This window comes from Panthera uncia, chromosome F1 (genome assembly GCF_023721935.1).
Source record: "Panthera uncia isolate 11264 chromosome F1, Puncia_PCG_1.0, whole genome shotgun sequence".
Classification (NCBI taxonomy): domain Eukaryota; kingdom Metazoa; phylum Chordata; class Mammalia; order Carnivora; family Felidae; genus Panthera; species Panthera uncia.
Genome location: NC_064813.1, coordinates 15,286,960 through 15,310,277, shown reverse-complemented (window position 1 = coordinate 15,310,277; position 23,318 = coordinate 15,286,960). Strand labels below are relative to the sequence as shown.

Genomic DNA, 23,318 nt, shown 5'->3' with positions numbered 1-23,318 from the left:
ATTGTTCAAAAATATCTTGGTGATATTGTTGGACATTTAGAAAAATCACATAATGTTTCACTTGAAACTTTCATGATTAATTACATTTCTTTATAGTGTTTTTTATCCTTATTTGTTTCAGTTTGATAATTTATATTGCTAATATAATGAAAATATACACTTAACATATCGATTTCATACTTATACTTTTCTTTGATATCCTGTGTTTATACATTTTCATATTTAAAATGTATTAAATAGTTTCACTAATTTAAAAGAGTGAATTCTGAATTCCATTTTATAAAACACCAGTATTAATACTAAGTAAGCATTAAAGTTATACTGGTATTATTTTATTTCATTACTGTAATTATTATTTCAGGTAGAGAAAAACCCCAGCATATGCAAAGTTGTAGAGGCATGGAACAACATAATTTGGGCAATTCAAAGATTCTGGTAGTGGTGGTGGTAGGCAGGCTGTGAGAAATATTCTAGATAGGTGAGTATTTTGCTTCATGGCCTATTTTTTGTTTTTGACTCATCATCCCCATTCTTGGACTTTGACCTTACCATATACCTTCATTAATTTATAGCAATGCTGGGGGCTCCTGGGTGGCTCAGTGTCTGACTTCAGCTGAGGTCATGAATGATCTCATGGTTTGTGACAAAGCCCGCTTTCGATCTTCTGTCCCCCCTCTCTGCCCCTTCTCACTCACTTGCTCTCACTCTCTCTCAAAAATAAGTAAACATTAAAAAAAAACTTACAGCAACCCAGAGAAAAGTACTTATCTTCTCTTTTTGTTTTCTTATCTATAAATCAGAACAATGCTAGTGCCTACTTTATAGGATTGTAGTGAGTGGATCACAGTGCCTGTATGGAGGAAAAGATTCCTTTTCTTGTCTGATCTTTTGCCTTACTATGAACTACCTGCTCAGTTGACTCCCTTTCTATTTAGTAAGTAGTAGTCTTCCACAAAGGGATTATTTTTCAATTAGAATTAACCCTAATTCACACTTGTACGCCAATGTGTATAGCAGCACTTTCAACAATAGCCAAATCATGGAAAGAGCCTAAATGTCCATCAACTGATGAATGGATAAAGAAATTGTGGTTTATATACACAATGGAATACTACATGGCAATGAGAAAGAATGAAATATGGCCTTCTTGTAGCAACGTGGATGGAACGGGACAGTGTTATGCTGACTGAAATAAGTCATACAGAGAAAGACAGATACCATATGTTTTCACTCTTATGTGGATCTGGAGAAACTTAACAGAAGACCATGGGGGAGGGGAAGGGGAAGGAAAAAAAAAGTTACAGAGAGGGAAGGAGGCAAACCATGGGAGACTCTTAAAAACTGAGAATAAACTGAGGGTTGATGGGGGTGGGAGGGAGAGGAGGGTGGGTGATGGGTATTGAGGAGGGCATCTGTTGGGATGAACACTTGGTGTTGTATGGAAACCAATTTGACAATAAATTTTGTATTAAAAAAAAAAAGAATTAACCCTAATCCTTCCCAGTTCCATTTATGGTACCTTTCTTGCTACTAGGATTTCTAACATGTGGCCTTCCTTATATCCCTCTCCTGGGATCCATTGCTCACTGACAACATTATGGAGGACGTTAGGAAAATCCCTTTCTCATATGGATGCTTTTGAAATAATCTGATTTAAATATTTTTCTTCTTCTGGGACAGCAATGGGGTTAATGTACTACAAGCATCTGTGTGTTTCTTTCTAGAAAAGAGGCCATCTTCAACAAGGGGAAAAACATGTAAAGGTGTTTTAAAAACATGTAAATTTTTTGTTAAAATCCTCTTTTGTTTAGAAATATATTTTCTTGTTTTTAAACTATGCATATTAAATAGGAAAAAAAATTAGATGTTACCAGTGGCCTGTAACATTAGCCTTGAGAAAAGCAGTATAAGGAGCCAGAACATCTCACTTGGAATGTCTTCTTGGTCATATTAGCAGCATCTTGTGTGTAGATAGTGTTTCCCTCCCCCAGCAAATCATGGGCCCTGGACTTTTCAGCTCACTGAAGACTTCATGCAGAAAGCAAGAATAAGGGTGGTATCGGGGTATTTCTTGCCCCACGCCCTCCATTTTGTAGAGGATAAAGGCAAAATGAAATTCTTGGGCCAGTGTCTATCTCTTGGTTTTTGAAATTTCTCACTTGTTGTGATACTAAAAGAAAGGTTGGGCCAAAGAGGGGAGGTAATTCCAATTTTGGCTGATCCGGAGTAGTTCACTTCATCTTATTTTTGATTCCTTTATTAACCCTTCTGCTTATGATATCCTCAAGCCAAAGGTAGTTTACACCTTGATGTAAAGCAGAACTGGAATTGTGGGAATATGGCAAGTAGGGAGCCAAGGAGAGGTTTCTGGAAGAAAGTGGAGGAATCATTAGCCTCTCTTTCCCTGCTGTACTCAGTGACAAACATTTAGGTGTTGTTTTCTACTACTTATAAACCCTTTATTTGGCAAAGACCTGGGTTTGAATCTTGCTTTGGCTACTTACTACGAGTGTGGCCTTGGGCAATGTATAGCATCTCTAACCTTCACTTTCCTCTGTATCTTTTAATGGAGCTAACAACACTGACTTCAGAAGGTTAGTGAAGGTGTAAATGAAGTAGTGGTACATAAAGTGCCCAGTACTTAATAGATTCAATACATCTATTCATTCTTTTGCTCAATTCTTTTTATAGTAGTAGTATATGCCTCTTTGGCCGGTTAAATGAGTCATAAATACATCCTGTGGGTAGGTTGAAACCATGAACTTGTGACTTGATTTTTTTAAGCCAGTGTGAAAACATTTTAATGATGCCTCCCTGTTTTTCACCCCCATAGTAGTTGCCTCAGTTAGTCTAAAAAACAACTTTCTAATTTGATGGGTCATGTTTTCAGTTTTAATTCAGATGATTAATTTCCAAACCAAAGGCACACATAGTTGTCATAATTTGTATGATTGTATTAACAATAATGCTAGCATGCAATCCCTATCAAAATAACACCAGCATTCTTCACAGAGCTAGAACAAACAATCCTAAAATTCGTATGGAACCAGAAAAGACCCCAACTAGCCAAAGCAATCCTGACAAAGAAAACCAAAGCTGGAGACAATACAATGCCAGATTTCAAGCTGTATTACAAAGCTGTAATAATCAAGACTGTATGGTACTGGCACAAAAACAGACACATAGATCAATGGAATAGAATAAAGAACCCAGAAATGGACCCACCAATATATGGCAACTGACAAAGCAGGAAAGAATATCCAATGGAAAAAAGTCTCTTCAGCAAATGGCATTGGGAAAACTGGACAGCGACATGCAGAAGAATGAACTTGGACCACTTTCTTACACCAGACACAAAAATAAACTCAAAATGGAAGAAAGACCTAAATGTAAGACAGGAAGCCATCAAAATCCTAGAGGAGAAAACAGGCAATAACCTCTTTGGCCTCAGCTGCAGCAATTTCTGGTTTGACACATCTCCAAAGGCAAGGGAATTAAAAGCAAAAATGAACTATTGGGACCTCATCAAGACAAAAAGCTTCTGCACTGCAAAGGAAACAGTCAGCAAAACTAAAAGGCACCCAACAGAATGGGAGAAGATAGTTGCAAATGACATATCAGATAAAGGGTTAGTATCCAAAATCTATAAAGAAGTTATCAAACTCAACACCCAAAAAACAAATAATCCAGTAAACAAATGGGCAAAAGACATGAATAGACAGTTTTCCAAAGAAGACATCCAGATGGCTAACAGACACATGAAAAGATGCTCCACATCACTCATCATCAGGGAAATACAAATCAAAACCACAATGAGATACCACCTCACACCAGTCAGAATGGCTAAAATTAACAACTCAGGCAAAAATAGATGTTGGTGAGGACGCAAAGAGGAACTCTTTTGCACTGCTGGTGGGAATGCAAACTGGTGCGGCCACTCTGGAAAACAGTATGGAGGTTCCTCAAAAAATTTAAAATAGAACTACTCTATGACCCAGCAATTGCACTACTAGGTATTTATCCAAGGGATACAGGTGTGCTGTTTCAAAGGGGCACATGCATCTCAATGTTTATAGCAGCACTATTGACAATAGCCAAAGTATGGGAAGAGCCCAAATATCCATCAACTGATGAATGGATAAAGAAGACTTAGTGTGTGTGTGTGTGTGTGTGTGTGTGTGTGTGTGTGTATTACTCGGCAATCAAAAAGAATGAAATCTTGCCATTTGCAACAACATGGGTGGAACCAGTGTGTGTTATGCTAAGCGAAATAAGTCAGTCAGAGAAAGATATCATATGATTTCACTCATATGTGATATTTAAGATACAAAACAGATGAAAATAAGGGAAGGGAAACAAAAATAATATAAAATCAGTGAGACAAACCATAGGCACTCTTTAAAAAAAACTTTTTTTTATGTTTATTAACTTTTGACAGAGAGAGAGAGAGGGAGACACAGAATACAAAGTATGCTCCAGGCTCTGAGCTGTCAGCACAGAGCCTGACTCAGGGCTCGAACTCACGGACTGGAGATCATGACCTGAGCCGAAGTTGGATGCTTAACCAACTGAGCCACCCAGGTGTCTCCATAAGGGACTCTTAAATATAGAGAACAAACTGAGGGTTACTGGAGGGGCTATTGGGTGGGGGGATGGGCTAAATGGGCAAGGGGCATTAAGGGGGGCACTTGTTCAGATGAGCACTGGGTGTTATCTGTAAGTGATAAATCCCTAAATTCTATTCCTGAAATCATTATTACACTGTATATTAACTAACTTGGATTTAAATTTTAAAAAATAACAATAATGCTAGCAATTAGAGTTTGCTGACAATCCCTTAGACTAAAATCATTGGTTTAATTGTGCTCCAAAATAAATTACTGCTAGGGATGTTGCTGTCTTCCTTAGAAATGTTGAAAAGCTTAGACTTCAGGCTGCCTATGTTGGTATCTTTCACCTGTCATTTACTGGCTGTGTTCCTCAGGCAAGTTTCTGGACCTCAGTTTCCTTATCTTTAAAGTGGGGATTATAATAGTTCTGACTTCATAGGGTTTTTATGAAGTAAATGAGTTTACTATATATAAAGTACTTAAAATAGTGCCTGGCCCACAGTAATTGTTTAATACTTGATTGCCATTGTGATCTTCTGTTCAATAAAATGGCCTAAAACAATGTAGTAGTCTATTTGACCTGACCATCTTCATTCTATTTGTTAGGTTACACACTCTTACACTGTGCTGCAGCCTGGGGTCGTTTGGAAACTTTGAAAGCACTTGTGGAATTGGATGTTGATATAGAAGCTCTGAACTTTCGGGAAGAAAGAGCTCGAGATGTTGCTGCTCGGTATTCCCAGACTGAGTGTGTTGAATTCCTGGACTGGGCAGGTAAGGAAGCCTACAAGGTAGTGGTGTAACTGAACCAACATGAGTTTGTTCCTTGGTGAGTCACAGATAGAAACTACACCAGGAGAGTTGTTGCAAAAAGGAAGCTTTATTTGCAGCAAATTAGGAGATCACAAGGAAGAACTTCCAAAGCTGCGACTCCCCAAGCAAAGGTGAGTGGGTTTCTTTAATTTAGGGTTAAGATGAATATTTAACAAGGGGATCCTTGTCATGGTTTGTAGAGCTGCACATAAGATCCCACATGCACCTTAAGGAAACAGGCCTATACATACGTTGTATGTTATGCAAATGAGGCTCGTGCTCCTCCTTGGGTGGAGATTTTAGTATTATAATAAGGTAAAGGTAGTTGTCGATCATTTTGGAGGTCACTCTACAGTCCATCTGCACAGGCATGAGTCAGGGGTTATGCTGAAACTATTCTGCGTGGTCTGGGCTGGTGGTCTTTCAGGGTAGTTCCTGTACTTGAGGGGTGGTTTCGGTTTCTATTTGCCTGAGTTAAGAGATAAGCCAGAAAGGAGCTTAAGGAAAAATGTGCAACAGGGATTGGTGAGTACAAGCAAGTGGGCAATGAAGGTCAGGTCTTGGGATCTAGCTAATGACAGTAGCAAACAGACTGAGTGATGGATTTTTTTTCCCTATGAGTGATAGGTTATACCATCAACAAAGCAAGAGATGATTAGCATTTTCACCTTTTGCCACCATGTTTTATTTGTAGATATAATCACAAGTCACTGGTGGTGATGTGTGAAATCTTCCTTTTTTTTTTTTTTTTTTTTTTTTTTTTGCTATTTTGCTATTGGCCTCCAACATTGTACTTAATAGAAACTGTACATATTGAAAGCTAGTTGATTGACTAACTTCTAACAATTTCAACAATAATTTCCTATAAGAATATATGTATTATATATATTATATATAATACATATATATAATATATATATATATGGTTTATGTTGAGGGCCATTTCCTGAGAGACTTAGGTTGAATGGACCATTCCTCAACTTTTTTTTTAAATGGCATATTTGAGTCATATGTTTGCTTTCCCAGGTAGAAAGTTATAATAACTTAAAATGATTTTCCAGGCAAAATTAATCTATAGTGTTAGAAGTCAGAATAGCAGTTACCTGTCTAGCATGAGGGAACTTCTAGGATGTAGTAGTTTTTTTCTTAATCTGGCTGCTAGTTACATGGTGTGTTCATTTGTGAAAATTCATTGAGTTGTACATTTATAATTTTTGCACTTTTCTGCATGAATGTTAATGCTTCAGTCAAAGGTCAGAAAGCTATGTGCTCTTTTGAATTTTAGTGATATTTTGCTTAATTCATTTTCGCAACCCTATAGAACATAGCTTAGAGATTTCAGGGAGATAATACCTGTGTAACTATGTATGTGTATACACACTGGTTAAAAAAATCCAGTACTTGTGAAGTTCATGGCATTCATTTTGGATAGTTATCTGCAATTTTGCTTTCGGCGAGGATTTATTAAATGCCCACTATGAGCGTAGCATTGTCATAGGTACAACGGGTTGTTCCTTCCCTCTGGACGTTTGTTAGGTGGAGGATGATAAGCTATAGACATAAGTAACAACATAAGAAAGACTATGAGTAAGGGTTAAAATCAGCAGAGCAGGTGGTACATGCTATGGGGTTGTCAGAGAACGTGAAGTCTGAACATGTTGGAGTTGAGCTGGGCCTTGGAGAATGAGTGGGATTTTAATCCAATAGAAGGAGACAGGGTGTGAGCAAAATCTGTGGGCTGGGAATGAAAGTGGCATTTTGGAGGACAGTGATGAGATTGCCTTACTGGAAAAGAAAATCATAATTTGCAAGGGTGGGTTACTGCACAGATGGAATTGTAAAAGAGTAAGTACATGCACTTTTGAATCAAATTGCTTGAGTTTAAATACTGGTGTTTCCACTTGAAACCTATGTGACCTCAGACGAGATCCTTAAATTCTTTATACCTCAGTTTTATTTTCCAGTAAAGGGAGCCAATAATAGTTCCTACCTCTTGGGGTTAGTTGTGAGGAATGAAATGAGATGATATAAAGCACTTACCACAAGGCCTGGTGTGTGATCAGCACTTGAAAAATGCTGGTGCTATTGGAGCACCTGGGTGGCTCAGTTGGTTGAACGTCTGACTTTGGCTCAGGTCATGATCTTACTGCTTGTGGGTTCGAGCCCACGCGTCGGGCTCTGTGCTGACAGGTCAGAACCTGGAGCCTGCTTTGTATTCTGTGTCTATCCCTGGCCCTGCCCTATTTGTGCTCTGTCTCTCTCTTTCTCAAAAAATAAAAACATTAAAAAAAAATGTTGATGCTATTATTATAGCCAGATTATACCCTTAAATGTCAGGCTAAGGTGTTTTCATTTCATTTCTGTAACTACTGGGAGCCATTGAAAGTTTGTATGTAGAAAAGGAAGAAGATGAAAGTGATATTTAGGAAGATTCATCTGGTAGCAATAAGGAACTTGCTTATCAGAAAAATGAGAGGGGGAGCTGGGAGAATAGAAATAAGGAATTGAGGCAAGGTAGCACTTTTGGGAAGAAAAAGATGTTATACTTTGTGCATTACTTTATAGATAATTGCCCACTTGTACTAATGTTTTCTAGGGACAATGTTTTTATGAATACCTTCAATTTCATGGTTAGATCTGTAAGTAAAAAGAAAACAAATAGCAAAGAATTGATCCCCCATGAATAGCTATTGTAGGTGAAATTCATATTGTGTAATTTAAAATCCATTTTTGAAGAATGACCCATGATACTTAAAAAAACACAAACCAGGGACAAATTTTACTGTAACTTTTCTGAAAAGAAACAGTTTGGGGCTTTTGGGTATGAGCTTCCATTGGTTTTCTTCTTCCTAATACCCATCTGCTTCGTTCAGGTCCTTACATTCTTGGGGGAATTATACCTAATATTTCCTAATAATTAAGATAAAAGAAGACTATAATACTATAAACTAGCATTCTGTTTTCTGATCAGTGATGGAATTGTAAGGACTGGAGCTTCATGGTAATGTATGGGATGTCTGAAACACCAACTACTCAGAGAAACATTTAACATTTGTTTGCTTCAGACTTAATGAGAATTTAAACCACTGCTATTTCTTGTTCTAGTGATTAGAGTAGGGGTCACCTGGAGAGGTTTAAGGGGTAGAGGACTCCCTATGCTGTCAGATGGACTGGGGAGGACTCCCTGCCCCCTGCCCCCTGCACCGGGACCCTGAGGCCTCTGTCTAGCCTGTCCAGGGATGTCATTGAAGGCTCTTGGCGTCCTCCCAAGAAAGAATTCAAGGACAGACCAGACAACAATCAAGAGAAGCAAGTGGGGGGCGCCTGGGTGGCTCAGTCGGTTGAGCGCCGACTTCGGCTCAGCTCACGATCTCGCGGTCCGTGAGTTCGAGCCCCGCATCGGGCCCCTGTGCTGACAGCTCAGAGCCCGGAGCCTGTTTCAGATTCTGTGTCTCCCTCTCTCTGACCCTCCCCCATTCGTGCTCTGTCTCTCTCTGTCTCAAAAATAAATAAAAAAACGTTAAAAAAAAATTTTAAGTGAAGCAAGTGGGAAAGTTTATTAAAGTGAGGGTACGCTCTCGAGTTGTGAGAGGGGGTGAGCTCAAGGGAGAACTTTGTGCTCTGGTTTTGGGTCACTGTCTTTTACTGACAATTGTTAACTAGGGGATGGAATATTCAGCACTTGGAGAGGGAATTTCTTGGGAGCAGGGTTTGGCACATTTATTCCTTTACCTGGTTAGGGTTTCCAGCCTTCTTTGCCTTGGGCCTGTGTGGTTTGATCCAGTGTCTTATAGCTTTGTTTTAGAGTGCCCTCGGGACAGGTCTGTAACTTTCCCTCACCCCATAGCTGGCCACAACTCCCCTTTGCTGGCCTCCAGGCATCCTGTTAAAGCCCAGTTTTGTACTCTAATACCTACCCTAAAAAGAATTCCCTTTATACTGTTGAAAATTCCACTGTTAGAAATTTCTTTGGAAAGTTTTCGAGGTTTGGAGACTTTGCAAGTGTTCAAGAGTCCCCATTAGAAGAAATGTGTATACATGTTCTTTTAGAGGGAATTGGTTGACAGGTCAGAAGTCTGAAGGGATGGAAGAATCATTTTTGGAGATGTAGGAGTAGGGTTGTGGTACGGGAGAGAGGAAGGAAGGACAGTCTGGAAACTGGAATCATAAGCAAACGTTTAATAATCCACAATAACTCAAGGCAGGCACCATCCTATGCCTTGTAAAGACTATAGAGTTATATGTTACTGTCTCAAGAATTGTTTTCTAAAAGTTTTTTTCCTCCCTTATATTGATGGGAGGTATGTTATGGAGCTGGCATATTTTTCTGGGGTTTTCAACAGGTTTTAAATCAAATCTTCTGTCCTAGTCTCAGACAAATCTTCCAATTTGTAACCATACTTATAAAAATGAGGTGGCTGATCAATAAAAGTCTGGAATACTTTTTAAAAATTGAGCAATCTTAATCAACCAAAGACTAAAAATTTTTAAATGTTGATACTTCATTTGTCATAACAAAAATGGAGAAATTTATACTTTAAAAAATTAATCCGTTTCTTTTTTAAATTTTTAAAATTTGTTCTCAAGTTAGTTAACCTACAGTGTGGTGTTGGCCTCAGGAGTAGAACCCAGTGATTCATCACTTACTTATAACACCCAGTGCTCATTCTAACAAGTGCCATCCTTAATGTCCGTCACCCATTTTCCCCACCCCCCGCCATCAACCCTCAGTTTGTTCTCTGTATTTAAGAGTCTCTTAGGGTTTGCCTCCCTCTCTGAAAATTAATCTATTTCTTAATATTTCCATACTATTTTGGCAATATGAGATGGGAAATTAAAAGTTTCCATGTGGCCCAAAGATCTCAGAAAAGTAAGAAAAAGCACAAATATTATTTAAATCAGAGATTTATTGAAACACTAAAGCAAGATTCTGTTCTACATATTGGTTAATGATTAGCAATCTAACACACTAAAAAGAAAAAAATACTTAAACACGAAGAAGTGATAGTACGTAATCTTTTTCTCAGCACTATAGTAAGTTTGGGTGACTTTTCAGCTGAATAGAAGTACTTTTTCAACCCATACTTGTTTGGAAAGTCTTGGTAAAGTAAGTAACAAAAAATTACAAAGGCTCTCAAAGAACATTTTTATCCTTGAATGAGTTGTCTCTAATCTCCATATTGGACTGAGATATGTTTGCATATGGATAGGTCTAGTTTCCTCTGGCTCCTTCTCCTCCCTCATTCTTCATCCTCTTTAGTTTTCGGTGTTTGACTTTCTTAGCTGGAGGATGACAGGACACCTGATTCAGGTACTTGGACATCATTGATGTTGTGGCCACCAGCCGGCAGAGTATTTGATCAATGTCATATAGGGACTGATTTTCTGGATCATTACCAAATGTATCTGAGGAGGCTGGTTTTTTTAGCTAAAGGGAGAAAGACAGATGATATTATAGATTTTTTTCTTACTGTAGTTCAGATTACATTTGCTTTCTGGATATATACACTTAAAACTTTTTTTTAACATTTATTTATTATTGAGAGACAGACAAAGAGTGTGAGCAGGGGAGGGGTAGAGAGAGGGGAGACACAGAGTCTGAAGTAGGCTTCAGGCTCTGAGCTGTCAGCACAGAGCCCGACGCGTGGCTCAAACTCACGAACTGTGAGATCATGACCTGAGCCGAAATCCGTCGCCTAACCAACTGAGCCACCCAGGCGCCCCTGGATATATATAAATTCCAAAAATGATACATTATTTATCTACACAATAGAAAGGTTACTATAGAAAAAAGGAATAAGTGTAGAAGAGATGCTCTTTTCTGTTCGCCCCCATGTAAGATTGTGGTGATCATTATCACAATCAGCAAGCATTTAATATAAGCTTGTTACGGTTAGAGCAAATACTATTATTTGAATATTAGCAAAATATTTTCCTTTACTGAACAGTAATGTATAATGCAATCAAATCATAGCAATTTTATAAATATCTAATAGTTGTGAAGGTCAGTCAGCTTTTAAAATTGCCTCAAAATATGGTGCATGGGGGGGGGGGGGTGTGCCAAGTGGGAAATTGGTTTAAGAGTGCCATTTCCCAGAAAGTTATCCTAACATTAGAAATAAGTTTACGGTCTATTTAAAAAAGAAAAAAAAAATACACGTGCACTTTTACATACTTAGCTTTCTTAGATATATCTGGAAGGGACTTAACAGATCTCTTGTCCAGATGCTTCATTTTATGGTTGAGGCAGCTGAGAAAGATCAAATGACTTACCTATGGGCCCAGTTTCATTTCCTATCCATTCGACTCATTTCATTTCGTATCCATTCTAGCTCACTACTTTCTTGATGTATTTTGTAACTTGAGAGGGGTTGAGCTACATTGTTTTGAGGACTTCCTAATTCAATACACTTTTGTCGAGCCCCTAGTACATGCAAGACAACAAATTGTACTACATGTTGAGGGATGAGTGGTGGGGGCAGGGAGATGTTACAAAGAGGTATAAGACATGGTACTTTCCCTCAAAGAAGCTGATAATCTTTTGTTTTAAAGGCTTTGATATTTTATAACTATTACTATTTTCATCACTAATTCACCTGTTTTTGGCGTTTTTTCCATTTCATCCACAGGTAATGCACAGATAAAACAGACAGGATTAAAAACAGAGCTTGTACTAAAATATAAACGAGGTGTAAAGAACTCTCCAGTATATCCACATTAGCAAAATTGCAGCATAGTTTGTCCAGAGGGTAAGGTAGACAGTGAGATGGAGAAGGCTTAACTTTCAGACAATGCATTTCTTCTGGAAAAATCTCCCATCCAACCTTTGTCCAGATAGTTCCATCACAAATGCAGAAGCTCTCCCTAAGGAAGCAGATCAACAACAGAGAAAAAGACAGGGATAGTCCTTGAATGGACATCTTTCTCAATCGGGGGGGAAAAATCTATAGCCAAAAATTGGTCACAGAGCAGAACTGCTCTGAGTAGAGGTTAATATGCTCTACTCAAAGCATTTAAGATCCTAGTGAGCACAGCATACACTGATGATCATTATAACATCATCAGTTATAGTGATTCAGGGTTAAATTCAGTGATGTCACAAAGAACCACACTGGAACTAAAAGGTGTCACCTAACCAATCACTGGGTTTCTTTCTTTCTTTTCTTTTCTTTTCTTTTTTTTTTTCTTCAGACTCTATTTTTAAGTAATCTCTACACCCAGTGTGGGACTCAAACTCACAGCCCTGAGATCAAGAGTTGCGTGCTCTGCTGACTGAGCCAGCCAGGTGCCCCTACTGGGTTTCTTAGGGATATTTTTTCTTGTTTTTGCCAGAATGTGTTGAACCTCTTCACTTTTCTGAAAAATGAAGACTTTACTAATATTTTACTTGCTAATAAATTCTGTAATTGTATTAATAGATTTTCTTGGAAATAATTTACCTGTATCTCCTCCAAGCCTTCTTTTACTATGCCAGTTTTATATCTACTTAAAAAATTGCTATAGCCATACCATTTCATACAATTTAGCATCTGCTTCTATTTTTTCACTCTGGAATGCCCTTCCCTTCAAATAGCTAAGCAAATATTGAGTCCCTCCCCCTTTCATTTATTTTTTAAAAATTTTTTTTAACGTTTATTTATTTTTGAGACAGAGAGAGACAGAGCATGAACGGGGGAGGGTCAGGTAGAGAGGGAGACACAGAATCTGAAACAGGCTCCAGGCTCTGAGCTGTCAGCACGGAGCCCGACGCGGGGCTCGAACTCACGGACCGTGAGATCATGACCTGAGCCAAAGTTGGCTGCTTAACAGACTGAGCCACCCAGGCATCCCAAGATTCTGTTTCTTGGTGTGTTTCTTTCTTTTTTTCCCCTTTGATCCTTTGTTTTGTTTCTTAAATTCCACATATGAATGAAATCATTCGGTGTTTGTCTTTCTCTGACTGACTTATTTCACTTAGCATAATACTTTCTAGCTCCATCCATGTCCTTGCAAATGGCAAGATTTCATTCTTTTTTTTATGGCTGAGTAATATTCCATTATGTATATATATATGTGTATGTATATATATACCACACCATCTTTACCCATTTGTCTGTGGATGGACACTTGGCCTGTTTCCACATTGTACATAATGCTGCTATAAACCTTGGGATGCATGTATACCTTTGAATTGGTACTATTGTATTCTTTGGGTAAATACCTAAAAGTGCAATTGCTAAATCCTAGGGTAGTTCTATTTTTAACTTTTTGATGAACCTGCATACTATTTTCCATAGTGGCTGCACAAGTTTGCATTCCCACCAACGATGCAAGAGAGTTCCCTTTCTCCACATCCTCACCAACACCTGTTGTTTCTTGTGTTGTTGATTTTAGCCATTCTGATGGGCTTATCTCATTGAGGTGATATCTCATTGTAATTTTGATTTATGTTTCCCTGATGATGAATTATATGGAGCATCTTTTCAAGTATCTGTTGACCATCTGGATGTCTTCTTTTTTTTTTTTTTAAATTTTTTTTTCAACGTTTTTTTTTATTTATTTTTGGGACAGAGAGAGACAGAGCATGAACGGGGGAGGGGCAGAGAGAGAGGGAGACACAGAATCGGAAACAGGCTCCAGGCTCTGAGCCATCAGCCCAGAGCCTGACGCGGGGCTCGAACTCACGGACCGCGAGATCGTGACCTGGCTGAAGTCGGACGCTTAACCGACTGCGCCACCCAGGCGCCCCTGGATGTCTTCTTTTGAAAAATGTCTATTCATGTATTCTGCCCATTTTTTAATTGGATTATTTGTTTTTTGAGTTTTAAGTTCTTTATATTTTAGATACTAACACTTCATCAGATATTTGCAAATATTGCCCCCATTCCTTAGGTTGCCGTTTAGTTTTATTGATTGCTTCCTTCCCTGTGCAGAAGCCTTTTGTTTTGATGAAGTCCCAATAGTTTGTTTGTTTATTTATTTAGTCCAATGGTATTTATTTATTTATTTATTTATTTATTTATTTATTTTGTCCAATGGTTTATTTTTGCTTTTTTTCCCCTTGCCCCCAGAGACATATCTAGAGAGAAGTTACTGTGGCTGGTGTCAAAGATGTTATGGCTTGTGTGCTCTAGGATTTTAATGGTTTTAAGTTTCTCATTTAGGTCTTTCATCCATTTTGAATTTATTTTTGTGTACAGTGTAACAAAGTGGTCCAGTTTCATTCTTTCACATGTTGCTGTCCCGCTTTCCCAACACTATTTGTTGAAGAGACTGTCTTTTTCCCACTGGATATTCTTTCCTGCTTTGTCAAAGATTAATTGACCATATAGCTGTAGGTTCATTTCTGGGTTTTCTGTTCTGTTTGATTGATCAATGTGTCTATTTTTGTGCCAGTACCATACTGTTTTGAATCACTACAGTTTTATAATATAACTTGAAGTCCAGAATTGTGATGCTCCAGCTTTGCTTTTCTTTTTCAAGGTTGCTTTGGGTATTTGGAGTATTTTGTGGTTCCATACAAAATTTTAGGATTGTTTGTTCTAGCTCTGTGAAAATGCTGGTGGTATTTTGATAGGGATTGAATTAAATGTGTAGATGGATTCGGGTTATACAGACATTTTGACAATATTTGTTCTTCCAGTCCACGAGCATGGAATGTCTTTTCATTTATTTGAGTCCTCCTTAATTTCTTATATCAGTGATTTGTAGTTTTCAGAGTACAGGTCTTTCACCTCTTTGATTAGGTTTTTTCATAGGTATATTATGGGTTTTGGTGTAGTTGTAAATGGGATTGATTCCTTAATTTGTCTTACTGCTGCTTCATTATTGGTGTATAGAAATGCAACAGATTTCTGTATGTTGATTTTGTGTCCTGCAACTTTACTGAATTTGTGTATCAGTTCTAGCAATTTTTTCAGTTTTCTTTATACAGTATCAAGTCATCTGCAAATAGTGAAATTTTGACTTCTTCCCTGCCAATTTGGATGCCTTTTATTTGTGTTTGACTGTTTGGATAAGACTTCCAGTACTATGTTAAATAATGGTGGTGAGAGTGGACATCCCTGTCTTATTCCTGACTGTAGAGGAAAAGCTCTCAGTTTTCCCCCACTGAGGATGATATTAGCTGTGTTTTTCATTTATGGCCTTTATTATGTTGAGGTATGTTCCCTCTAACTCTTATTTTGTTGAGGGTTTTTATCATGAATGGATGTTGTACTTTCTCAAATGCTTTTCTGCATCTATTGAAACAGTCATATGGTTCTTTTTTTTTTATTAATGTGGTGTATCACCATGATTGATTTACAAATATTGAACCACTCTTGCAGCCCAGAAATAAATCCCACTTGATCATCGTGAATGATTCTTTTAATGTACTGTTGGATTCCATTTGCTAGTTCTATTGAGAATTTTTGTATCCATGTTCATCAGAGGTATTGACCTGTTGTTCTCTTTTTTAGTGGAGACTGGTTTTGGTATTAGGGTAATGCTGCCCTCATAGAATGAATCTGGAAGTTTTCCTTCCATCTCTATTTTTTGTAACAGTTTGAGAAGAATAGGTATTAACTCTTCTTGAGATGTTTGGTAGAATTCTCCTGTGAAGCCATTCTGGCCTTGGACTTTTGTTTGCTGGGAGACTTTTTATTATGGGTTCAGTTTCTTTGCTGGTTATCAGTCTGTTAAACGTTTTTTATTTTTTGTTGCAGTTTTAGAGTCTGTATGTTTCTAGGAATTTACCAGTTCCTTTCAGGTTGTCCAGTTTGTTGGCATATAGATTTTCATAATATTCTCCTATAATTGTTTGTATTTTTGTGGTGTTGGTTGTTATTTTTCCTCTCTTATTTGTGATTTTATTTATTTGGGTCCTTTCTCTTTTCTGTTTGATAAGTCTGGCTAGAGCTTTATCAATTGTATTAAGTTTGTCAAAGAATCAGCTCCTGATTTCATTGATTTGTTCTACTGGCAGGGCTTGAACTCATGAGATCATGATCTGAGCCGAAACCAAGAATCTGACGCTTAACTGACTGAGCCATCCAGGTGCCCCTCTGACTGATTCTTTTTTAACTCTTATCTCTGTGGTAATTGTCTCCCTGAAGTCTTCCATTCTTTTCTCAACCCCTATGAATATCCTTATGACTGTTGCTTTAAATTCCTGATCAGGCATGTTACTTATATCTGTTTTGATTAGATCTCTGACCATGATCTTATCTTGTTCTTTCATTTGGGATGAATTCCTTTGTCTTGGCATTCCTTTGACTTGTCTAAGTCTCTGCCGCTGCCGACGTCGTCATCGTCGTCATCGTCGTCATCGTCGTCGTCGTCGTCTTCTTCTTCAATATGGCCTCCTCTCACCCTTTAGTTGTGGAATTGTTCTGTTAGTCTTCAGGTTCATTTCTGGGGTATTTAGGATGATTTGACAGTTGTCCATTTGGGTTTGTGGGATGAGGCAAGTGTAGCGTCCTCCAACTGTGTTGCCATTTTCTTCTGTATAGTGATTTTGTTAAAGTCTCTCAAAAACTCTTACGTGGAGTTTCATGAAATTGTACGCTGATCATGGTAGACTGGATAATGGCCCCTGAAGATCTGGTCCTAATCACTGCAAGCTGTGAATGTTATAGGGCAAAATGTGCCCTATATGAATGTGCAAGCTGTGAATGTTATAGGGCAAAATGGACTTTGCAGATATGATTAGGGATTTTGAGAGTGAGACATTATCCTGGATTCTCCCGATGGACCCTAAATATAATCACAAGTGTCCTTGTAAGAGGGAAGTAGATGTTTGACATGAAGAGGAAGAGGTGAAGTGATGCTAGAAGCAGAGATTGGTGTGATGCACTTTGAAGGTATTGGGAGAAGCCACAATCTGAGGGAACAAAATTGCTAGAAGGTGAAAAAGGCAAGGAATAGGTTTTCTCCTCAGGCCTCCAGAAGGAATCGGCCCTACCCATGCCTGACTTTAGTCCGGTGAAACCAATCTCAGACTTCTGGCATCTAGAATTATAATAGAATAAATTAATGTTTTAAGCCATCAAGTCTGTGATAATTTGTTAGAGCAGCCATAGGGAACCAATGCAGATTTCGGTGTCTGGAAGTGAGGTGCAGCTGTAACTAATACCTAAAAATGTAGAAGTGGCTTTGGAATTGGGCAATGAGTAGATGGAAGATTTTTGAGGTGCAGAATAGGAAAAGCCTAGGTTGCTTTGAGCAGATTATTGGTAGAAACATGTTAGAGATGCTGCTGGAGAGGGCTCAGAAGGAAATGAGCATGTTATTGGAAACTGGAGGAAGGGCGGTTATGGCCGAAAGCTTGGCGGAATTGTGTCCTGTCCATACATGGAAAGCAAAACTTGTAAGTGGGGAACTTGGACATGTAGCTGAAGAGATTTCCAAGCAAAGTGTTGAAGGCATGGCCTGGTTTCTTCTTGTTGTTTATAATAAAATGTGAGAGGGGAATGATAAATTGAGGAAAAAACTGTTATGTTAAAAGGGAAACAGGACTTGATGATTTGGGAAATTCTCAGCCTATCTAGGTAGCAACAGTGCTAAAATTAGAAGATTCACTGTTAGGAAAGTGTGCTTTGTAGAAAAGGCATGGGTGTGGTTGGACAGTGTTTTGTGGGTGCTGAGAAGATTGGGTGTGTGACTCATGGCTCCCCTCAGCCATCTTAGCAGAAGTCAGAAATAGAAATGAAATTATCCAAGAAAGACCTGTGGAGGAGCCTCTTGTTTAATGAAACGAGTCTCTGTGACCTGCAAGGAGACTCACAGCATTTTTGAGAATGTCATACTGGCAGGAAACATTGTCAGTTTGAACAGAGGGAAGTAGAGAAAACAAAACAGAAAAAGGCTGTTGGACTCCCCAAACCCTACAGACAGTAAATGGACTGATGAGACTATTCACCTGTAAACACATGCTACCATTCCTCAAAAAGGATGACACAGGCCGGAGCCTTGTGCCACAGAGGATTCTGGCTAGGTTTTGACACCTAATAGGATTTGCATTGTGGGATTCTAAAGTTGCTTGGGACTGGTGGCTCCTGTTTTCCTTTCACTCTCTCCCTTTATGAATGCCAGTGTCTACAATTGTGACCATTATATTTTGGAAGTAGAGAACTTGTTTTCTAGTTTCACAAGTCTATACAGATGGAGAGGAATCTTACCCCAGGATTATGGATCACACCAAAGTTTCACCCATAGCTTGTTTAGATGATTTAGATGAAGAGACATGAGACTTTTGAGCTGATGATATTTTAGATGAGCATTGGACATGGGTTAATTTTGTAATGGGTTGAGACTTTTGGATGTTGGGATGGAGTAAATGTATTTTGCTTGTGGGATGGATGTGAACTTTAGGGCAGGCTGTGATGAGCTAAAAAATGGCTACCAAAGATATATATGTCATTATCCCTGGATCCTGTGAATGTTTCTTCATATGGCAAAAGGGATTTTGTAGATCCTTCAGTTAAGGATCTTGAGATGGAGAGATTATTCTAGATTATCCAGGTGAGACCTATGGTCCTTTGAAGATGGAGGAAGGACCCCCCCCCCCCACCAGTCAAGGACACAGGCCACCACTGGCAGTTGAAAAGGGCAAGAAAATGGGTTTTCCCCTTAAGGCCCTCTGAAGTATTCAGCCTTGCCAACAGCTTGACTTTAGTCCACTGGTACCAATTTCAGTCTTCTGGCCTCTAGAACTGTGGGAGAATACATTTGTACTGTTGTAAGCCACCAAAAATTTGTGGCAATATGGTATAGCAGCCACAGGGAGCACATACATCAACCTCCAAATTAATTTGGAGTTTACCTACAATTCGAAATCTTCACTTGTTCCATCTAGGAATATGGTAAGCCTTTTCATTTATTTGAATCTTTTATTTCTCTCAAAGCGTAATTGTATTCGAACAAGTCTTGCACATTTTGTGATGACATTACTATGGGTGCTATAGTGAATGGAATTATTTTAAACACTTTTTTTTTTTTTAAAGAGAAAAGCTATTTTGGAATTTATTTTGAAGGATCATGAAGGGTAAAGCAAGTGACAGTTTGTCTATTGGAAATGAGTTTTTGTTCCTTTCTCCAGAGTAGATTATTTTTATGTTTATTTTTATTTATTTTTATTTTTTAGAGTGAGAGAGTGAGTGTGAGCAAGGGAAAGGGGGAAAGAGGGAAAGAGAGAGAATCTTAAGCAGGCTCCACACTTAGTGTGGAGCATGACAGGGGGCTTGATCCCATGACCCTGGGATTGTGACCTGAGCCAAAATCGAGAGTTGGGCGCTCAACCAACTGAGCCACCCAGGTGCCCTTCCAGAGTAGATATTTTAATGGAATATGATCTCGTTGGGATTAAGTATCACATGTTTATTTGTCTTCAAAATTTTAGGAATTATTGTAGGAACACAGTGAGTGTCCCAAAGCACTGTGCTAGTTGAGTATTATCTATCTTGAAATTCAGTGAAAGCAACCTCAACAAATCTCCTACATACAGTCTTTATAAACTCTGGATGTATAATAGTACAGTGGAAATAGTTGAGCATATTTTTTAGTCTTTGTCTTATTGTGTTATTTATTGTCCTGTTCCTTCAGATGCAAGGCTGACTCTGAAAAAATATATTGCAAAGGCCTCTGCAGCTGTTACAGACACAGAAAAGGGACCAGGGAAGCTCTTTAAGGAAGACAAGGTACTGCATTGTGACTACTGTTTGTTCAGAAGTGTTTTGAGATTTTTGCCTTTTATCTTTAATTTCTTATACTAATGCTCTAGAGGTAGGTCGTGGTCCTTGCTGGTGTCTTCTCCCTCCCTTGCTTCCTCCCTCCCTCTTATCTACCCTTACTCCTTCCTTCCTTCCCTCCTTCCTTAGTAAACTAGTGAAAAGAGAATGATAAAAATTAAATGAAATGATATTAAAGAGTGACATAGAGATACATGTACTAAGTATTACATCCAGCAACATAAATACATTTTGAAATGTATTGTTGAAGTGAAGAAAAAATCACCAAAGACTGTAGAGATTTTCTTATGAAATTTGAGCTTTATAGCTCAAAACCAAGCAAAATGAAACTATATTGTTTAGGGATTTCTACATATGGGGTAAAACTATTAGACAAGAAAAGCAAAGTTATAAACACAGATTGTGATGATCTGTTGGAAGAGGGCAGGGGGATAAGTTAGGGGAGAAGCACAGAAATAGTGTTAATAGTACCGGCCATGTTCTGGTTATTCTGTTGATTAGTGAGTTCTACTGATACTCATGTCATTAAGTTTTGCTTTAAAACTTACATATACATCATATTTTAGTATATATGTATATATACATTACATATTTCTTAATGTTTCATATTATACATGATGGTAAACAAAGGCACAAATATAAAGACAGCTAATTCTAAAGCCAGCTTGCCACATTTACCATATACTAAGCATTACATGTGGACTAATTTATTGCTTTGGATGTACACTAAAATAAAAAGATACGCTCCAGGTACTAGAAATGTGATTTGGTTTTAAAAGATCTCTTGCATTTCTGTGCAAGATGTTCTGTGAATTCCCTGTGACTTCTAATTCTGATGAAAAAGAATTAGCTATTGCTAAAAGTGTAAGACAGCTCCAAGTCTGAGAATATGACACATTTCACTTGTGGTTTGTAAAACAGTTTACAAAATCTCTTATGAAACCAACAAAATAGAGGCCAAGTTCTATTAGAGTAGCTATTGCAGCTATTAAATCTGAGAAAGAAAAATTTCCTGGCACAGACAATACTCTGTTCAACTAGGTACTATAAAAGTTCTTTTAATTTCAATTTTTAAATATTTGGTTATTTGAGCTAGAAAATATTATATACAAATAGTAATAATTAGAATAAAATTGAAATGCCTAAAGCAAACTTACTAGCTTTCTTTCTTCCATTTCCAGTCTTACTGTCCTGGGGTTCTGATAACAATCTTGTGTTAGTTTCACCATACAAATTTCACCATTTCAGTTATATAAACACATGTATTCACACATACAGTTTTATAAGATTTTGTTTTTTATAAAACTATATATTTATAAAATATATAAATATAAATACAAATTTATATATATATTTTTATAAAACTATATATTTATCCTTAATTTGCTTTTTTTTCTTTTAATAATATATTATGGCCATCCTTCCAAATCCACTTGATTTTACATATGTCTGCATACACTACTGCCTATTTAATAATAGGGACAGGACATGCAAAAAATGCATTCTTTTCTCTTTCTTATTATGAACCACAGAACAATAAACATCTTAAATCAGACACCCTCCGTTTGCTGCGTGTGTGCCGAGATAGCTCTGATGCAAATTGAGAAGTTTTCAGTGAGGTGGAGCTCTTCTTGCGTTTCTGGCACTTCCTCTCTTCTGAACCCTCTGAGAGGGAATAAACTTCCTGTTGGGTTGCATCCAATTCATACCATCCACCTATTCTCCAACCTTTGCAAACACTTCCCTTTGTCACAGGGCTCAATGAAAATAAAGAATTAGGGAGAGGATGTACACTGGCCCAGGGCTTCAGGACTGTAAATTATGAGTTTTATTTTACACAACATTCTACTAATGTTAGAGCTGCACTGACCAATATAGCAGCCACTAGCCGCATGTAGTTATTTTAAGTTAGAACCGATTAAAAATTAAATAAATCGAGTTCCTCAGTCACACTTGTCCCTTTTCTAGCACTCAGTGGATAACTGTCAAATGGTGACTACATTGGACGATGCAGATAGAGCATTTCCACCATCACAGAAAGTTCTCTTGCACAGTGCTAGTTCAGAGATACTATAGAGTTTTATTTTTTAATAAACAAGTAGAAAGTAAATTCTGTTTCTATCTCTAGAATACCATCCTCAGTGCATGCCGTACAAAAAATGAATGGTTGGAAACCCATTTGGAAGCTTCTGTCAGCGAGCTTTTGGAGCAGAAACAACAATTGGAAGATATTGTGACTCCTATCTTCACAAAAATGGCAACACCGCGTAAGTTTTGGATAAAAATGGTTTGAATGTCAGAAAAGATGAATATTCAATGTTCAATGTTATTTCTGAGGTTAACAACTTCTGATTTTGACAATCTTCATTAACCTTTTACAAGCTGATGATACAAGTATGATATAACTCCCTAGATTTATTATTAGCTTCAATATTAGTAACAATTATTATTTCTGTAGAGAATGTCTAATATTGATATTGTTGCCATTATTTATTAATTTTATATAATTTACTATGCCTTTGATTTTCAACTAGGAAAGCCAGTCCTCCTAGGAGATAGAATGGCAGAATTTGAAAAAGCACTTTCAGTATTATAACTGTGCTTTGAAAATCCTGTTGGGGGAACAGTCTCCTGTCAATGGGGAAGCTGCACTTGGTGACAGGCATCCCTAAGAATTTTTAAAATATCAGTTTTATTGAGATTTAATTCTTATACTATAAAATTCACCATTTAAAAATGCACAATCCACTGGTTTTCAGTATATCCACAGAGTTATATAATCATCACCACCATCTAATTTTAGAACATAAACACCCCAAAAGGAAACACCATACCCATTCGCAGTAACCCCTTCCCCCCGCCCTCCTTCCCATAAGGCTCCTACAACCATTTATCTTTTGTATTTCTATAGAATTACCCATTCTAGACAAGATTTGCCCATTGTGGACATTTCATGAATAGAATCATACAATTTGTGCCATTTTGTGTCTGGCTTCTTTCATTTAGCATGCTGTTTTCAAGGTCCATACATGTTGTAACATCCGTATTCCTTTTTGTTCTGAATAATATTCTTCTATGGATTCAAACTTACCCCAACTTACCTATATATTCATTAGTTGATGCATATTTAACTTTCCATGCTTTTGACTATTGTAAATAATGCTGCTGTGAACTTTTGTGTACAAAT

At 37.7% G+C, this 23,318-nt stretch overlaps 2 protein-coding genes across 3 annotated transcripts in view; one reads left to right on the top strand and one right to left on the bottom strand.

Moving 5' to 3' along the window:
* ANKRD45 (ankyrin repeat domain 45) overlaps positions 1-23,318 on the top strand; it is a 48,350-nt gene that overhangs the window by 18,190 nt on the left and 6,842 nt on the right. For both annotated transcript variants that reach the window (XM_049633984.1, XM_049633983.1), the window contains exons 3-5: positions 5,217-5,384; positions 19,986-20,080; positions 22,260-22,398. In XM_049633984.1, coding sequence (XP_049489941.1) covers positions 5,217-5,384; positions 19,986-20,080; positions 22,260-22,398 — 402 coding nt within the window. The remainder of the gene's footprint in view (positions 1-5,216; positions 5,385-19,985; positions 20,081-22,259; positions 22,399-23,318) is intronic.
* On the bottom strand, positions 10,311-12,473 carry TEX50 (testis expressed 50). The gene is made up of 2 exons (XM_049633987.1): positions 12,020-12,473; positions 10,311-10,851 (listed from the first exon to the last, which is right to left on the bottom strand). The coding sequence occupies exons 1-2, from the start codon at positions 12,341-12,343 to the stop codon at positions 10,636-10,638; spliced, it is 540 nt and encodes a 179-aa protein (XP_049489944.1). The 5' UTR covers positions 12,344-12,473; the 3' UTR covers positions 10,311-10,635.

Bases quoted from the DNA above. Each gene is read 5' to 3' on its own strand.
- TEX50 (XM_049633987.1), bottom strand. From the start codon at position 12,343: ATGTCCATTCAAGGACTATCCCTGTCTTTTTCTCTGTTGTTGATCTGC. The intron at 10,852-12,019 runs GTGAATTAGTGA...TTCTCCCTTTAG, and splicing joins GGAAAAAACGCCAAAAACAG to CTAAAAAAACCAGCCTCCTC.